The following is a 15,887-nucleotide window of genomic DNA, read 5'->3' on the forward strand; positions in this document are numbered from 1 at the left end:
GTGACAAGGTCTCCCCTGGGCCTCCTTTTCTCCAGGCCAAACACCCCCAGCTCCCTCAGCTGCTCCTCACCTGAGTTGTGCTCCAGACCCTTCCCCAGCTCTGTTGCCCTTCTCTGGACACACTCCAGCCCCTCAATGTCCTTCTTCAAGTGAGGAGCCCAGAACTGGGCACAGGATTCCAGATGTGGCCTCACCAGTGCCGAGTACAGGGGGGGACAATCCCTGCCCTGGTCCTGCAGGCCAGGATGCCATTGACCTTCTTGGCCATCTGGGCTCAGCTTCTTTTCCAATGGGCACCTTTCCAGTCACTCATCTCCAAGCCTGGAGTTCTGAACGGGGTTCCTTGCATAGAGTTGTTGCGACCACGAGCAGAACCCAGCCCTTGGCCTTGTTGAACCTCACATGACTGGCCTTGGGCCACCACTCCAGACTGTCCAGATCCCTCTGTAGAGCCCTCCTACCTTCCAGAAGATCAATACTCTCAATCAACTTGGTGTCATCCATAAAGTCACTTTTGCTGCCCTTGATCCCTTGATAAAGATCTCCTTAATAAAGATAATTAAGAGGGCTGGCCCCAATAATGAGTCCTGGCCCCATTACTGAGCCCTGGGCAATACTCCAGGCCTGGCAATCCAGCCATTTTTTTTGCCCTGTGAAGAGTGCTCCCATCCACACCATGGGAATACAGTTTCTGTAGAACATCACAGGAAACCCTACCAAAGGCTTTACTGAAGTCCAGGTAGACCATGGGTTCCAAAGAAGATAGCTGCTAGGCTGTCATCTCTAAAATAGACTCTTAGACCCCTCAGTCATTCAGGAGAGCAGAGCCCCACCAGACCTATTCTGCTGCTGGTCTGAGTCTGGGAATCCACATCCCAACCCCCTGGAGCAGAGTGGACAGCCACTGCAAAATGCTTCTTGCTTAACCGTGCTGTGTTAAGCTCAGGGAACATGCTGGGGGCATGTTAGGGAAGAAATCACACCAAGCACATGGACTTGAAGGTCAGCAGCAGCTTGGGAAACCACAACTACAAAAGAGACAGAATGTGATGTGGCATGAGAAGATGAGTTCGGCTGCTCAGGCCCCCATTTTTCACAGGCTCAACTGGCAGCACACATGGTACCATCTGTGGTACAAGGCATTCCCTGTGTGTTTACATCCCATAGTATATTGAAAAGTATTAATAAATGAGCTATGATTTGGTTGCTGCCATGGAAGAAATGCAAATATTCATCTTGCAAGTTGTAGGTGCTATCCTATGACAGGTTTCTCTTAACAGTATTAACCAGATTAAAATTTAACTTATTTAGCACTGGAGATTCCAGTCTTTAAAAGTTTCTGCAAGGCAGGCAGATGTTTCTACATCCCTCAAGCTTTCATACCAAATGAGTCCTTGGAGGAGGACAGGAAGACTGCCTGTTATGTCAGCAGTGCTCTGCTGTTGTGGCTACACGTGCAGGGTAAGTTCTTCAGAAAGGGCTATAAGCAACTATGACCAAAAATGACTCCATAAAGAGCTCTGTGAATACCCTCTTTTGTCCTTGGACATCTCAGTACCTCTGTTTTTCAGATGAGAAAGGGCTGTGACTATGTGTGGAGTGCTCACACTGTCCTCCGCCTGCCCTCAGACCATCCTTGCTTTGGCCTGATCCACCTGGCAGCTGATTCTCCTGATGCATGTGAATTTTGACCACAGTAGCTAATCTGTCCCACCATGCTCATATGGAGAAGAACTAAGAAAGATCCAGTCTCCTGGAGGAAAATTTTATCTATTAACATTACCTCAACAGATGGGCTTTTCTACAGCTGAGAAATGTGTTCTGCACACCTTTTGTCCCAGCCTTTATGTGCATCACCAAACTTATAACTCTTCCCACAGTCTTTATTTCTATACCCTGGATGAAGGCCATCAGTGCTCACAAATGCCAGGTAACTACTGGCAACTACAATCCTAACATGAGCCTTCAAGAAATGCAAAATGCACAATTCCCTGCTACTTATGGGGGCTTTATTCCATATTACATGGGATACCAATACACAGCAAAGGAAATCTGGGTCCTATTTGTGAAATGGTGGTAATGGTGTTTTGTGGGTTGTGATTTCACAGATTCACAGAATATTCTGAGTTGGAAAGGACCCACAAGAATCATTGAGTCCAACTCTTAAGTGAATGGCCCATATGGGGATCAAACCCACAACTTTGCATTATCAGCACCATGCTTCAATCAATGGAGCAAATCTCAGAGATTGGTGTGGGCCAGTGAGATTTTGGCAGGAAGCAATTCAGCACTTAAATATATTTCATCATTTTCATGCATGGCGGGTGAAATATGTATAGTTACATATGTCCAAAGAGATCAGGAGGATTATTTTAAAGCTGAGAATTTGATGCTTTTGCAGCATTTATACAATTCCCCTTAAACCACTGTTTTCCTTTTAAAATTAGCATCAGTGTTTGTTTCCTGTGTGAAACCTGGTTGGTGTCTGACCAATTAAAGTGAAGAAAAATGTGTCAGGAAGCCATTTTGAATACAGTGCCTCAGCTGCAGAATACAGCTTCTCTGAGTAATTGAAATGAAAGTCAGTATTAGAAAAAAGACATTGCGTAATTCAGTTGTGGCTGGAAAATTACTACTGAGATTGGCAACTTGATGCAACTCTTTCTATTACTTTAGGTGGGGTAAGAAATACTTCATAAGAATAATACAGCAAGTTTTATTTTATTCCATATTGTAGATATCAAGCAATACTGCTAGAAAAAGATTGCCTTTAGGATAGGAAATGTTTTATTCTCCACTGCTGTTCAGTGAAGAGTCTTTCTGCTGGTTCTGCCAACAAGGATGTCAATCAGTGTCCAGTAACATTTTGGTAATGCTGATGAGAGACAAAACAAAGGAAACACAATATGGTGAAATGAATTTATGGTACTAAGCCACAGAAAAATAGCTTTTTTTTTTTTTAATAGGATCTAGAACTCTGTAAGATAGGGTGTGGGGAGAGAATACCTTTCCTGCTGTTTTACAGTTTATATACCTAATTCTGAACCAGAAGTTCTCATTTTAAGCTCCCTTCTCAGAGGAAGCCAGCATTACAAAAATCTTCAATGTGCACAGATCATATCCAATTGCTGAGATGAACCCTAAACCAGCTCCATGTTAATTCTGCCAGTACTTTCATAAATATTCCTAACACTGTCTAGGTGAATGGCTGCAGTGAAATGAATGAAATCTCCTTCTGCAAAGGAGAAAGTGTGCACAAAGGATGTTCACTCATAGGAGACAAAATCTCAAGGACACCATTCAGTTTTACTTTACTCCCAACATCCCCATCAAGTCCTTGTGAAATCCCCACTCAGTTATGTTTGTTTTATTAAAAACTGGGCGAGGAAGGTGACAGTACCTTGCAGAAATGACCTGGTGACAAGTGAGAAGACCACTTCCTCAGCAGTCAACTAATTCCCAGAACCCTGTCTTTACTTCATGAGTTTCAAGTCTCTTTCTAAGGGGGAGCTTTGCACATGCTCTTGCCTACAAGAAAATGGTGGGCAGGGGATAAATCTGCAGAATGGCCAGGGCTATCCCTAGAGGAGCAGGGCCAGTGTCACTCAGGAATGACCCCTGAAACCTGGCTTGACAGGGGCAAAATTATTTCCCTGCAAATGTGCCCTGCTGAGCATTTGCCTTAGTTAATGAAACAATAGTTGATCTGCAAGAAAAGCCACATCCTGCCTTTCTTAGCTCTGCAAAGATCTCAGTATCTAAGAAAACCACCTTTGCAGCAAATGTTAAGTCCTGACTTTATTTTCTCTGCAAAAAAACATCTTTATCAGCATAAATCTCACTTATTTTTTTTAAAAAACTTTTTTTCTAAGCGTCCTGGTTTGGGACCCCAGGACAGTAAAGAAAATTTACCACATATGTAATACACAGAAAATGTTCAGGTAAAAATAGGAATGAAATCATGGCTGCTGTAAAGAGGAGGGGTAGCATACCTTTCCTGTCCATCAAGTTCTGAGCAGTTGGCACCCCATAAATCATAGGAAGCACAGGAGTAATTATAGAACTGGAAGTTGATCACTGTAAACAGTCAGAAGTAGCTTCTAATAATTGCAAGTTAACGTGAACATGATTAGAACCATGACAGAACTGTGCAGGGCACTTACATGCCCATTTTGCTCTATTCATTAAAACCAGGTTTTCTCGTGAAGTAACAAGCAATATAGTCAATCCAGCACCTTTATACTAACAGCCTGCTGGTATCATCTGTTTGCTCTCTGTCAGAATTAGGTTTAATGCAACAACACTTGGACCACCATGATATGATTATTTTCCCATTGTGCACTAAGTAATGTAGGTAACAACTTCTGCCATTCTGTTGTCATCTCCTGGCACCCCTTCATTGCTCCAGAGCTACTGCCACTTCTATGGTGGGAAATGCCTGGTCATAGAAGGGCAATGTGCATTGAGAACAGATAATGACAACATGTAAAATGGGGCCAGGGGTGTTAATTTCTTCATCCTTGTGGCAGTAGAGAGAGAAAATTGTGTCTCCTCCACCCTTAACAGAAAGAGCTTCTTGGTGAAGCTGTATTTGCCAGACACGTTAATACTGGTCCACAAAGAAATATTTGTTTCCTGCCTCAAAGAAGTTATACCACCAGGACAAATACAATAACACTTCAACCAAAAGTGACATCCTCCTTCCTGCCCAAACATACTAGAACAACTCTGCTACATGCCCAAGGGGAAAAGCTGCTTTTCTAGCATCAGACTATGCTCTGTTCTGCCTACAAGTAGGGAGATACACAGATCCTGAAATTTTTATCCTGCATACACAAATTAGCTTATGGTTCTAATCCCTATTTGATCCTTACAAACCTATTTACCTCAATTATCTACATTGCAGAAGGCAAGTTCTACAGGTTAATTTCTACACGTGTAGGAGTGTCGGAACCCAGGACATGCCTCTGGCTGTCCTGGATGGCTCGAGCCCCTGCCTGGGGAACTCAGAGACCTTGGCACAGAGCCCAGGACACCTGTGACTTTGATTTTGACCCATGGAGCAAATTACCACCTTTATATGAAGAATTACAAGTCAAGAGAGTTTAAGTAGAATAAGTTCATTTGTCAAGGGGTGAAAATATTTTTTGGGGTATTAGAATGGGGGCTCAGGGTCCCAAGATGGGAGGAATTTGGGCATGCTTTGTCCTTCTTTTTTCTTCTCCCTAGCCTCCACGTTCTGGGTGATGTTGGCACTTTTTGATTGGTTTAAGGTAGAAACTCACTGTCTAACATAGGTGATAGGTATTGGGAAGTTATGGTAAATATTGTACACATAGTTTTTAGTATAAAAAGACAACACCACCCTGGGGGCGGGTAGTGTGCCTCAACCCAACCGGCCAGACAGATCTGCGGTGGGTCAGAGAAAGAATGTTATAGATAAGAAATAATAAACAACATTGAGGACAAGAACAGAAAAATCTTGACTCATTACCCGACTGCCAGGCTGAGAAAAAGAGGCTTGTACGTATCTCAGGGTCACTCTGACCAGCAGAGACTCTGAGATAGGAGCACTGATTTTCATCCACATCCTTAAGTTGTCATTACACAGTTTCAAATTCCTGCCATATTCTGCATTTGAGGAAGCATTTTCAGAATACAATGCTCTTTTGAGAAAGCCATACTTCTACTAGATAAAGTTACTTAGACTCCAATCTGAAATGATTTAGAACCTAAACATATGGTGATCAGAAAGACAAGGGCCCCTCTATCACTGTCATATTTTATGAAAAATCCCTTCGCCAGGATTTTTTACCTGAGAAGCTGAGAAGCCTCAGAAAAGAAATGTAAACAACAATTATCTGATTGCTTAGAATGTGGTTTGGAGGTTGCTTACCAAGAGGTGCATCTTTGATTGGTTTAATGTGAATTGTTTTGACTTAATGAGCAATCCCAGTCCAGCTGTGTCAGGAGTCTGGTCAGTCACGATTTTTTATTATTCATTCTTTGCTAGACGTCTTCTGATGTCTCCTTTCTCTTTCTTTAGTATAGTTTTAGTATATAATTTTCAGTTAATATAATATAATATCATAAAATAATAAATCAGTCTGTCGCATACATCTTTTCATTAAAAATCTTTCCTTAAGATTTTTTCTTCCTGAGAAGCTGAGAGGCCTCAGGTACAAAATGTAAACAATGGTTATCTGCTGCTGTGGAATGCAGCAGGTGCATCTGTGATTGGTCTCATGTGCTTGCTTGCAATTAATGGCCAACCACAGCAGAGCTGGCTCGGACAGAGAGTCTGAGGCAGCTGCCTTTGTTACCTTTCTTTTCTATTCTATTCTTAGCTTAGTTACCCTTCTGAGATGAAACTTTTCCTTCTATTCTTTTTAGTATAGTTTTAATGTAATGTATATCATAAAATAATAAATCAAGCCTTCTGAACATGGAGTCAACATTCTCGTCTCTTCCCTCACCTGAAAACCCCTGTGAACACCGTCACAATCAGCCTTCTAAGAACTTGGAGTCAATTCTCATCTCTCACTTCGTCCTGGGGACCCTCACAACACCCGTCTGTGTGATGTGAGCGGAAGGCAGCGCTGCAGCGAGCGCAGTTTCCCTGCCGGGCAGGGTTTCTCACCGTGCTGGATGATGCCGTGCTCCAGCAGCCTGCGGCCGAGCTGCTCCGCCTCGCTGCGCGTCGCCGCCTCGCCCTCCTGCACCAGCCACTCCACGAACTCCGACGCCACAAAGCTCCGCTCGTACTTCACTCCTTCCTCCTCCCTGGCTTGCAGAAGGCTGTTTTCAGAACTCATCAGCCTGGTGTGGTGGGGGGGAAAATTGGTTCTTCAGAAAAGCAGTTCCAGATCTATTCTGGCAAATCTCATTTATATCAAGCAAATGCATATGAAGCTTTCACTGACTTACGAAATCTTTCCTCAAGCTATCAATCTACTTAGGAAGTGAATGAAAACTGCTTAGTAAAGAAATTTAGGCTTTATATCCCTGTGTGAAGTTAATGCTTTCTTGTTTTTTCCCCTAAGAGAAAATTAGATTTTTGGGTTTTTCATTCTCTATTTTGTGTTTAACATTCTCTAAAAGTTACTGCATAATCAGCTTTGAAAACAAAATTAGCCTAAAAGCACCAGAATGTAACTAATGTGTTCAAAGCTTCTTAATTAATATTTATAGTTAGCAGGACTATGCCCCAAAGTCATTTACATGACTTTGAAAATTCTCTCCATAAGCTCTAAAACAGCTGCAGGAAAATTCAAGAGAAGGAAAAAAGGTAGTTCCGTCGATTGGGGGCAGATAAATATTGTGCAACCAACATTTGATGATGCAGCTGCAGTCAGCGAGTTGCACATGAACCTGAACATGTTTTAACATCTGAGGCTCACAGTTCTCTGAGCCTCAGCTGGCTCTGTGTAACACCAGTCAGAGGAACATCATGAGATGTCCCAAAATCTCCTAGCAACTGGCATGTGAGTAGCTGAAGGATACTAATAAAACTCTTCTCTATTCAAGATACCTATGCAAATGACACAGTCTTAAAAAAAAAAAAAAAAAGCCTCAATATTTTGTTAATGCAAAAGGCAGTTTTAAAGAAATGAGAATCATTTCTTTGTAATACAGAATTCCACTTTTTGGGGAGAGACTGAGCACCACAGCATCCTTATTAACCTAATATTTTTCATAACTATATTATTTATTGTAGGCTAATAATAGGACTAGTGGTAAGACTTTCAGAGTAAAAGTTCAAGAACTGTTTTTTCCATGTAAGAGTAACAGGTCCCCTCCCTTCAACAACTATTTTGAAATAAGGGCACATCTGAACTACAACAGTCATGTTCTGGAAGTGCTGAATCTTTGCCCTTCTGATGAAGGAATTGAAATTCAAATAAATCCATACAAGAGCCATCTGCTTCTTAAACTGACAGCATATCCAGAGATTATAGAATATAACTTCATCTCCTTTGGAAAGCATCAGAAAAATCTGTGCCATAGGAACACAGAGAGAAGTTTCATTTGAAATTACAGTGAAGAGGTTTGACACGGTCCAACCTCTCTTATTTCATCTAAAAGACTCTTCTCTTGACTTTAATGAGCATTAACCTGAGGCCTGAACCTACAGGATCTGACCACCAGGTAGCAGATCATCAAACCAGGCCAAGGCTGCTCAGCCACAGCTGTGTGTCAGTGGTAGCACAAGGAGCTGCTCGTTTGGATGGTGTGTCATTGCCAGAACCTCTGAGCTGAGTAAGAACTGAGAAAGCCACATTAGCTGAAGACAACGCATTGACTCCAGAATTCTTGCAGGCTTCATTATGTTTTAATATTTTAATTTACAAGCATTTTGTTCCACACCATTTTGTCCCACACTCACCACATCTAATACAGACCTACTATGCTCCAAGGGACTAAGTGTGTCTCGTTCACCAGGCTTTTCCCCCCACAGAAAAGAAATGCAAACCCAAGGCTTGTGCCTTTTTGTACCATCTGCTGCATGGCTACCCAGAAGTGGTTACCCAGGCTCTTCAGGCACCAAATAAAAAATCCTTAGGATTACGTTAATTGTTCTTTGATGAGTCTATAATTAGTTGACTGCCTCATTGAAATCACAGATAGAAAGGTCCTTGAAAAGGCAGTGCTAATGGTTAGATTTTTACAGAGACACAAAAGAAATCTGGAAAAATATCAAGTGGAAAAACACTCAGTTTGACATTTCACACTCTTCTGCATAAGCCCAGAATAGCACTGCAAAGGATTTGGACTTGTGAACAAACAGACACGACAAATTGCCAGTTTAAGAAGCCCAGACACAGCAATCCATGGACTTACGTCACTTACTGAAGTAAATCACTGTAACTCCATGGCTGTCAACAAAACTGTACCAATTTACATCAATCAAAAGCCTGGCCTTTCATTAGGCAGACCTGGAAACTTCCTTTTACTCTTCCATTTTCTCCTTGTTGCAAAAAACACGAGGCTGTTAATGCCAAAACGTATTATTTGCTAAAACTAGTGTTGTCCTGCATTAAAGGAATGCATTTATCCAAACACCAATATTCAAACTCCTTTTCAAAGGACATCTTTAACCTTGTTTTTATCAAAATAACTATACCAGAGGATAAAAGCAACTCAACCACTGATGAGTTAAACTGATTCCAAGAATGCAGTCTCAAAATTATCTGAAAGATTTCCTGAAATTAAAACCATAAATCTGCACTTCTTTCACTGTGAAATCTGGTTCAAAAATCTCAGTTGATGTCAGCATCATGAAATGACTTATAGCTCCTGTACATGACTGCACCAGAAACAACAATCTTGTGTGTCTGACCAAACCCTACTGAGAATTGCAATCATAAAAATAAGATGCCTGCAACAACCTGATTTTTTTTAAAGCTACAAAAGCTCCTTGCTGGATTTATAAAAGATTTGCAGGGAGAGTTTTGTTGAACAGGAAACATGTTTATCTCATTCAACCTATCTGGGCAGTCCTGTAGAGCTTGAAAGCTGACACCAACCTTAGATCTTATAAACTATTCAACAATTTCAGACAAGACTGTAGGAAATCCAGTAATTTTCATCTCTAGTTATAAACCTGAACCTCAAAGCTTATTCACAGACAGAATTATCAAAATTTGCAACAATGTGCAGGGAATCTGAACTGGTTCATGATTTTCAGTGCAAATAAAGGGAGAATACAATCAGAGACTAATTTTAAATCTTCCAATCCCACAGGTACAGCCACTGAGGATGCTCACAGTGGGTGAAGGGGGTCAAGCACAAGAAAGAAAAGTTCAGGTTCCAAGGAGCTTTGTGGTCATGCAGAAGAGAGATAGGAAAGTGAGCTCCTTAGCAGAGGGATAGTCCTGATGTTCCCATGTCCCAGGGCAGAGAACAAGGCATTTACCCAAAACAGCTGTCTGAAGGTAAGGAACCTGCCTACGATATCCATGCATCAACCTGTTGATCCTCCTAAAGCATTTGGTTCATTTTACCCACTGAGGGTACAAATTTGCCTGGACTGGTATTGGGTAATGTCTAAAATTTTGGCAAGCACAAACTGCTTTGTCTTCTGAACCTAGTGGTACTCCAGCCCCAATCAGAGAGTGGAAAAGAGCAGAAAATAATTATAATGTCTGTCTTAAACTAGCAAAGCCTAGTGAAGATCAGCAAACTCTACAAAATTAGACACAGATTTTCAAAATGTGTTGGACAGATTTCCTTTGGCATAGCTGCATTTCTCTTGCAATCAGGCCCATAGGCATTTTGATAAACAAGTTGAATGTGCTGGTAAATGACTTAATGTTTGTGCACGAATACTTTTCTCTGGTTGCTGCCATTTCCTAATTATTTTAATAGCACTGAATTAATATTTTCTTTCTCAAGGCTATCAGCAAACTGATACAACAGATATATTACACAATCACACATTTCACTGCAGAGCTCGTCCTGACTTTCAGCATTAGATTTTGAGTTCAAAGTGCATCCAGTGAAATTGTGGTGTTGCTAATAAAAGTGCATAGGCAAGGGAACTAACAAAAGCTGAAATCTCTGTACAGGGGATTTGCTAAAATAAACAAAGTGAAGCCCAGATAGCCCAGGTATGCCTTCTTATCTCCCATGAATACAACATACTTCCGATGATCCATGGAGAATGTTGACTACCTTTGTCTGTCACATACTGGTTTTGAAATGACAGGTATTTTTAATTTATACTATATTGAGCACTCAGGGCTGTTTTTAAAAGTTTCTGAACCCTTCAAATACGTTGCCTAGGAGCAAGCACCTCATAAGGATGCAGTTATATTCAGATACTCCTTTGCCAGGTAGGTGCTCCTTTGCCAAGATAGGAAAACCCTCTACAGTTATGAATGTTTTCTTTCTACTACAGAGTTAGACAAACTGGATCACAGACATTGGTTTGGGGATATTTCTCCATTCAGAGAAATGGTGATGGAAGCAGAGTTCTTTCTACTATGGCTCCTTACATTGACAAGATTGATACCAGCCTTGCCAACAAAATATTTTTCTTATGGATAATTGAAATAGAAATATAGACTAAAAAAAGAACTGTATACACTCTAATCTGCTTTTCAGACTATGGGTCAGGCTTGCAAACACTGCATGTTTACTGAGTCTAAAGAGCAAATGCTGTGCTTAGTAAGACACAGAAGAGTTTGAAGTTAGCTGATTCATCTCACTTGTCCTAGTGCATAGAATGGAGGATTTTCTCCAGTGATACATTTTCTTCTGTCTTGTACAATTTATTACATTTTCCCTTTAAATAGTCACAGTCACTCTGTCTTGGGAATTCTATATGATGGGTGTAACAAAAGCAGTAGCATTTACAAGTATTTGTTTATATTTTGGGTTCAGTGTTCTTTCACCAAACTGATCTTCAGAGCCAGCTAACCTTGAAAATAATATTTATTATCAGTTTTTAAACTTGTGAGCTTCCTGAGTTTTTTCTTAGAAGAAAAGAAATTTCCTTCATCGATAAAACACAGCATCTCTTCTGGCTGCTGCACACTTCTGCTCCAAGCAAGCAGAAGAGTGGGTGGTATTCAGTCTAGTGCAATACTTCAAGCTTTTTGGTAAATAACACATCACAACTTTTGCATTAATTTGTAGCATATGCCAATATCCATTTTCTTCTCTCTGCTTGAAAGTACCATGTCAGAATCTCTACATCCTGAATAAAAATGTCTTTAAATTAATATTAGGAAGTATGGTTATGATACCTAGTTACTTGATGGAAGTAATCCAGTGGGATATTTAGTATCTCAGTAAAATAATCTGTTTAAATTAGGTAATCAGATGCTCTTGGTTGGGTTAATGGTTTTTTGAAATTGCTTTTAACATAACTTTTCTGATGTTGAAACTTTGCAGACTGGAACACTGAAGATTCATCTCACCTATGATTTAAAAGCATACCTCCCTGTGAAGATATGGAGTCTCCACAGACATGTAGCTGCTTGTTCAATGAAGTTTTAGGAATTATAATTATGCTTTTACATATAAAATATTTCTGTAATTATTTGAATCATTTTGACAAATAATTCTGTAATTATTTTTACAGAATAGATTTCAAGGGCTTCAATTCACATTGGATTCTCATATAGGATGTATTTATAATCTGGGGCTCAGATTTTAAACAAAATGCCTCAAGTGAATATGGTAGAAAATCAAAAGAAAAATAAGAGAGGGAAGGACACCCAACTGAAGTAATGGAATTTCCCAGACCCATTCCTGCATGCATTGAAAGCCTCTGATGCTTCAAAAATAAATTAACAGACATCATTTGGCTCACGTGGCACTATTATCAACATATTAGGAATACTGAAAGCAACATACTTTTCATACAGTCTTTGTCCTCTCATGAACACCTTCACCTCATTGTCCAGTGGAAACGTCCCGTCATCTTTCCTGAAGCGGTAGAACAGTTTGACATCCTTGAATTCTTTATGCTCATCACAGACTGAAACATAAAATAATTAAACAAAAAAAAATTTTCACATACTTGATAAGTAGCTGAGGATCCATTTAGCAGGTACCACTGCTAAGCTTCAAAGCAATCATGTGCTGTCTCAGCACACAGCTTTATTCCATTCTAATGAAAGGCTGAAGAAAACATTGAGAGGTAACCAAATTTCTTGGTAAGGGGGAGAAGTGTCCATCAGTTTTGTGAGTATTACTGCAAACATTAAGAGCAAAAAAGCATCCCTCCACTACATACCCAGAAAACCTTTTGATGAAAACAATCTGTTGTCCTGTTCATTTAAAAGGCCACCAGACTAGAATGCCCAATAATTTAAGGTTTGCCAAACTTTAAGTTATTCCTATCAGTTAGCAGTGCTGTAGGAAACCTGAGACTTCCTAAAGAAACAGTTAAAACCAAAGCCTTCTGCCTTCTTAAAACTGTCTCAATTGCTTTGCCATGCCAGCTAGCAAATGGTAGGTACAACATGAGCACACCAAGAAATGTCAGATTAGGTTTGTAGAACCACAGCTGATCATGGGCTCCTGTAAATGCAGAACAGAGCCCCATCAAGGGCATAAACCTATGGGAAAGCTATCCCAAGCAAGATGCCCCTAGCACAGCTGTCAACCCACATACATGGGGAACCTTCTGCACCACAGAAACAGGAACTGGTGTCCCTTCACTTGACAGGGCACTTGAAAGAATGTTCTAAGCATCCTGCAGAACCTGACAGAATCTCTCTGAATTTACTTGCCCAAGCTCATTTCACAAAGTATTTTATTAGAGTGTAATACATGAACATTTTCAAGAAACACTTGTTACATTTCTAATATCTAGACACACATATATATATAAAATTTCTTCTACAGTTTTCAGTTGGATGGTAGGGCAGAAAATGCTTGAAGGTTGTTAGAGCTTTCAACAAGCATTCAGCAAAAAAATATCTATTGCTCAATTAAATTAAGTCACTCAGGCATCCACGCAACTCTTCACTGACATTTTCTCCATAGAGGATTAAATAGACAGATTTGAATACCCTATAATTACTTTATTCTTTAACTATCTACCGTGAGTCCCAGTTTCCATAACAACCTAGAATTTTCATTTAATAGCTGAGCAGAAGCTGTAGAAGGGGCACTCATTCAATATGTGCATTTCTACTTTAATTAAGGTGTTGTTCATGTACTACTGACAGCAGCAGCATTGCTGCACATACAGTGACCTCTGCATAAAGTCAATATTCGACTGTTCATAGTCACTCAGTTTTCTCTTTAAAAAGAAACAAATGGTACATTTGCCATTCTGAAATGGGTAATACTAAAGGCTTGGAATGAAGGCCTTGGATCTTCTTTGCTCATGTGCTTCCCAGCCTCTTTGTGCCCCCAAAAGGCAACTAAATGCTACCAGTGAATTGGAAGTCTTTTCATCAGCATGAATTGTTATTCAAGAAACTGAAAGGAACAGATCTCAAATAGACAACAAGTTTAGGAGAAAATTAATCAGGGCACAGCCAGACCACTAACTTTCTTGCAGCTGTACCAGCACTAATGTTTGTGCAGCTGCTGTGAGGGCCAGGGCCAGGGAACTAATCCACGTGAGAAAAATTTTTTTTTTTTTGCTGGCTGAATTTTCAGATGGGTTTTTCAGCTGGAGAACTGTACTCTAGGAGCAGGGAAATGAGAGCTGCAGGAAAGGGGGGATATGATCCAGCTGGGGCTGCTCTGGAGACACATCACAGTCTCCAATAAGTTTCCCCCCTGCCATGGGGAACATCACTCCTCTTCAGGCTCTCATCTCCTTCAGGACACAGGTGACCTTGTACAACAGCACAGTTCAAGAGATGCTCCATACCTGGCAGGGAAAGGATCCTACCTGTCCTACACTTGGCTGAAGAGCAGGACTGGGATTTCCCTTTGTCTCACAGCAGTCAATAAATTGAGCTTAGAACTTTTCAGCAGGTAATACTGCACTTACCATGGTGGATAATGCTGTGATCCAGTAATTTCTGCACCAGTTTAATGGCTGTCTCCCTGTCAGAGGCCTCTTTGTGGTCGATCAGCCAGTCAATCAGCTCTTTGGCAACGAAGCAGTTCGGGTACGTTTTGAGGTGGTGTCGCCGATCCTTGATGACCTTTTCCTCGTGCAGTCGGAGCCTGGGGGTCAAATCACCGTGTAAGGATCATTTGCAAAGAGCCTCTGTGGCAGCAAGAGTGGGATGAGAGCAGAGCAGTGGCACCCACACCCTGCTCACAGGATGGACTTTGCAGGTGTTGGGCAGAAAAGTCACACATCCAGTGCTGGCATCTCACAACCAGGGAACCCACAGCACCCATTTGTTACAACTTTAAACCCCATAATTGGAAAAATTTGTTTTCTGCTCAGTGGAAAAGTTTAAAAAACTCAAGAACAGCACAGCATATTCACTCCATTAAAATACTTCTCATAGGTCAATTAAACTGTCAATAATTTTGAATTAATTTTCCCACATTACCACTAATGTGTTCCATATTATTTTATAGTATTGCTGCTGTAGATTTTTTTAAATCTCATTAGTTTTTGCAGCTGTAGCTTCTTGCTTGGTTGCATAACTGCATTTTGCCTCCAACTGCACAACAAGGATAGCACTTGGGATTTAAAATTCAGGTGTGAAGCTGCTCCAACACAGTGTAATCTATCATTAAAAAGTTGCCTTCTACTCCAAATAAAGGAAACTGATTTCTCGCTTAAGCATCTGTTCACAAATGCTCTCTGCAAAATCTCCCTCATCATCCTGAAAGCAAGTTGGTTGAGGTGCTTGGGTCAGAATGCAAGATCCTGATTAAAGTAATACCGCGAAGTTTTAGGGTTCTGCATCTTTATGTTTAGTCATTTTTTCCAAAATAAACAAAATAAACAACATTAGCAATAAATTAGCAGATAGGAATTTTAAAGTTGTTTGAAGTTTTATGCTTTCTTGTTCCATTTTAATGGATCATATCAGAAAATCTGGTTTTGTAATGCCTATACAACATTTCTGAGGAAAGTGCAGAAATGACAATGCTTGGGTTCCTACCAAAACCAGAAACATTGCTGTTCATTTCCAAGTGGCCAGTGTCCTACCTCGTAAACACTCTCACTGACTGCAGAGTCCTGACTAATGCTGTAATAACTGTAGGAGGTACAAGGGTAGTAGCACAGGAAGGTGTTGGCATGAGCCTCAAGAAGCACAGAGCAGGAGTATGAGAAATTTTCCTCTCAATAAAATTCCAGTATGAAACAATAATTTCTCTTTGAAATCATAAAAAGGGAAAATATTTGGCTGAAATCAATGAAGGAAATTTATTAGGGCATCAGACAAGATTTATGTAGGCTTCTACCTAAAAATAGTATCAAAGCAATGCTTTGTTCTGCAGCATTT

At 40.5% G+C, this 15,887-nt stretch overlaps 1 protein-coding gene across 5 annotated transcripts in view; it reads right to left on the reverse strand.

Annotated features, from left to right (window-relative positions):
- DEPTOR (DEP domain containing MTOR interacting protein) overlaps positions 1-15,887 on the reverse strand; it is a 77,714-nt gene that overhangs the window by 37,833 nt on the left and 23,994 nt on the right. For all 5 annotated transcript variants that reach the window (XM_059469190.1, XM_059469182.1, XM_059469205.1 and 2 more), the window contains 3 exons: positions 14,465-14,643; positions 12,364-12,487; positions 6,641-6,819 (listed from right to left, as the gene is read on the reverse strand). In XM_059469190.1, coding sequence (XP_059325173.1) covers positions 6,641-6,819; positions 12,364-12,487; positions 14,465-14,643 — 482 coding nt within the window. The remainder of the gene's footprint in view (positions 1-6,640; positions 6,820-12,363; positions 12,488-14,464; positions 14,644-15,887) is intronic.

Source organism: Ammospiza nelsoni, chromosome 1 (genome assembly GCF_027579445.1).
Source record: "Ammospiza nelsoni isolate bAmmNel1 chromosome 1, bAmmNel1.pri, whole genome shotgun sequence".
NCBI lineage: Eukaryota > Metazoa > Chordata > Aves > Passeriformes > Passerellidae > Ammospiza > Ammospiza nelsoni.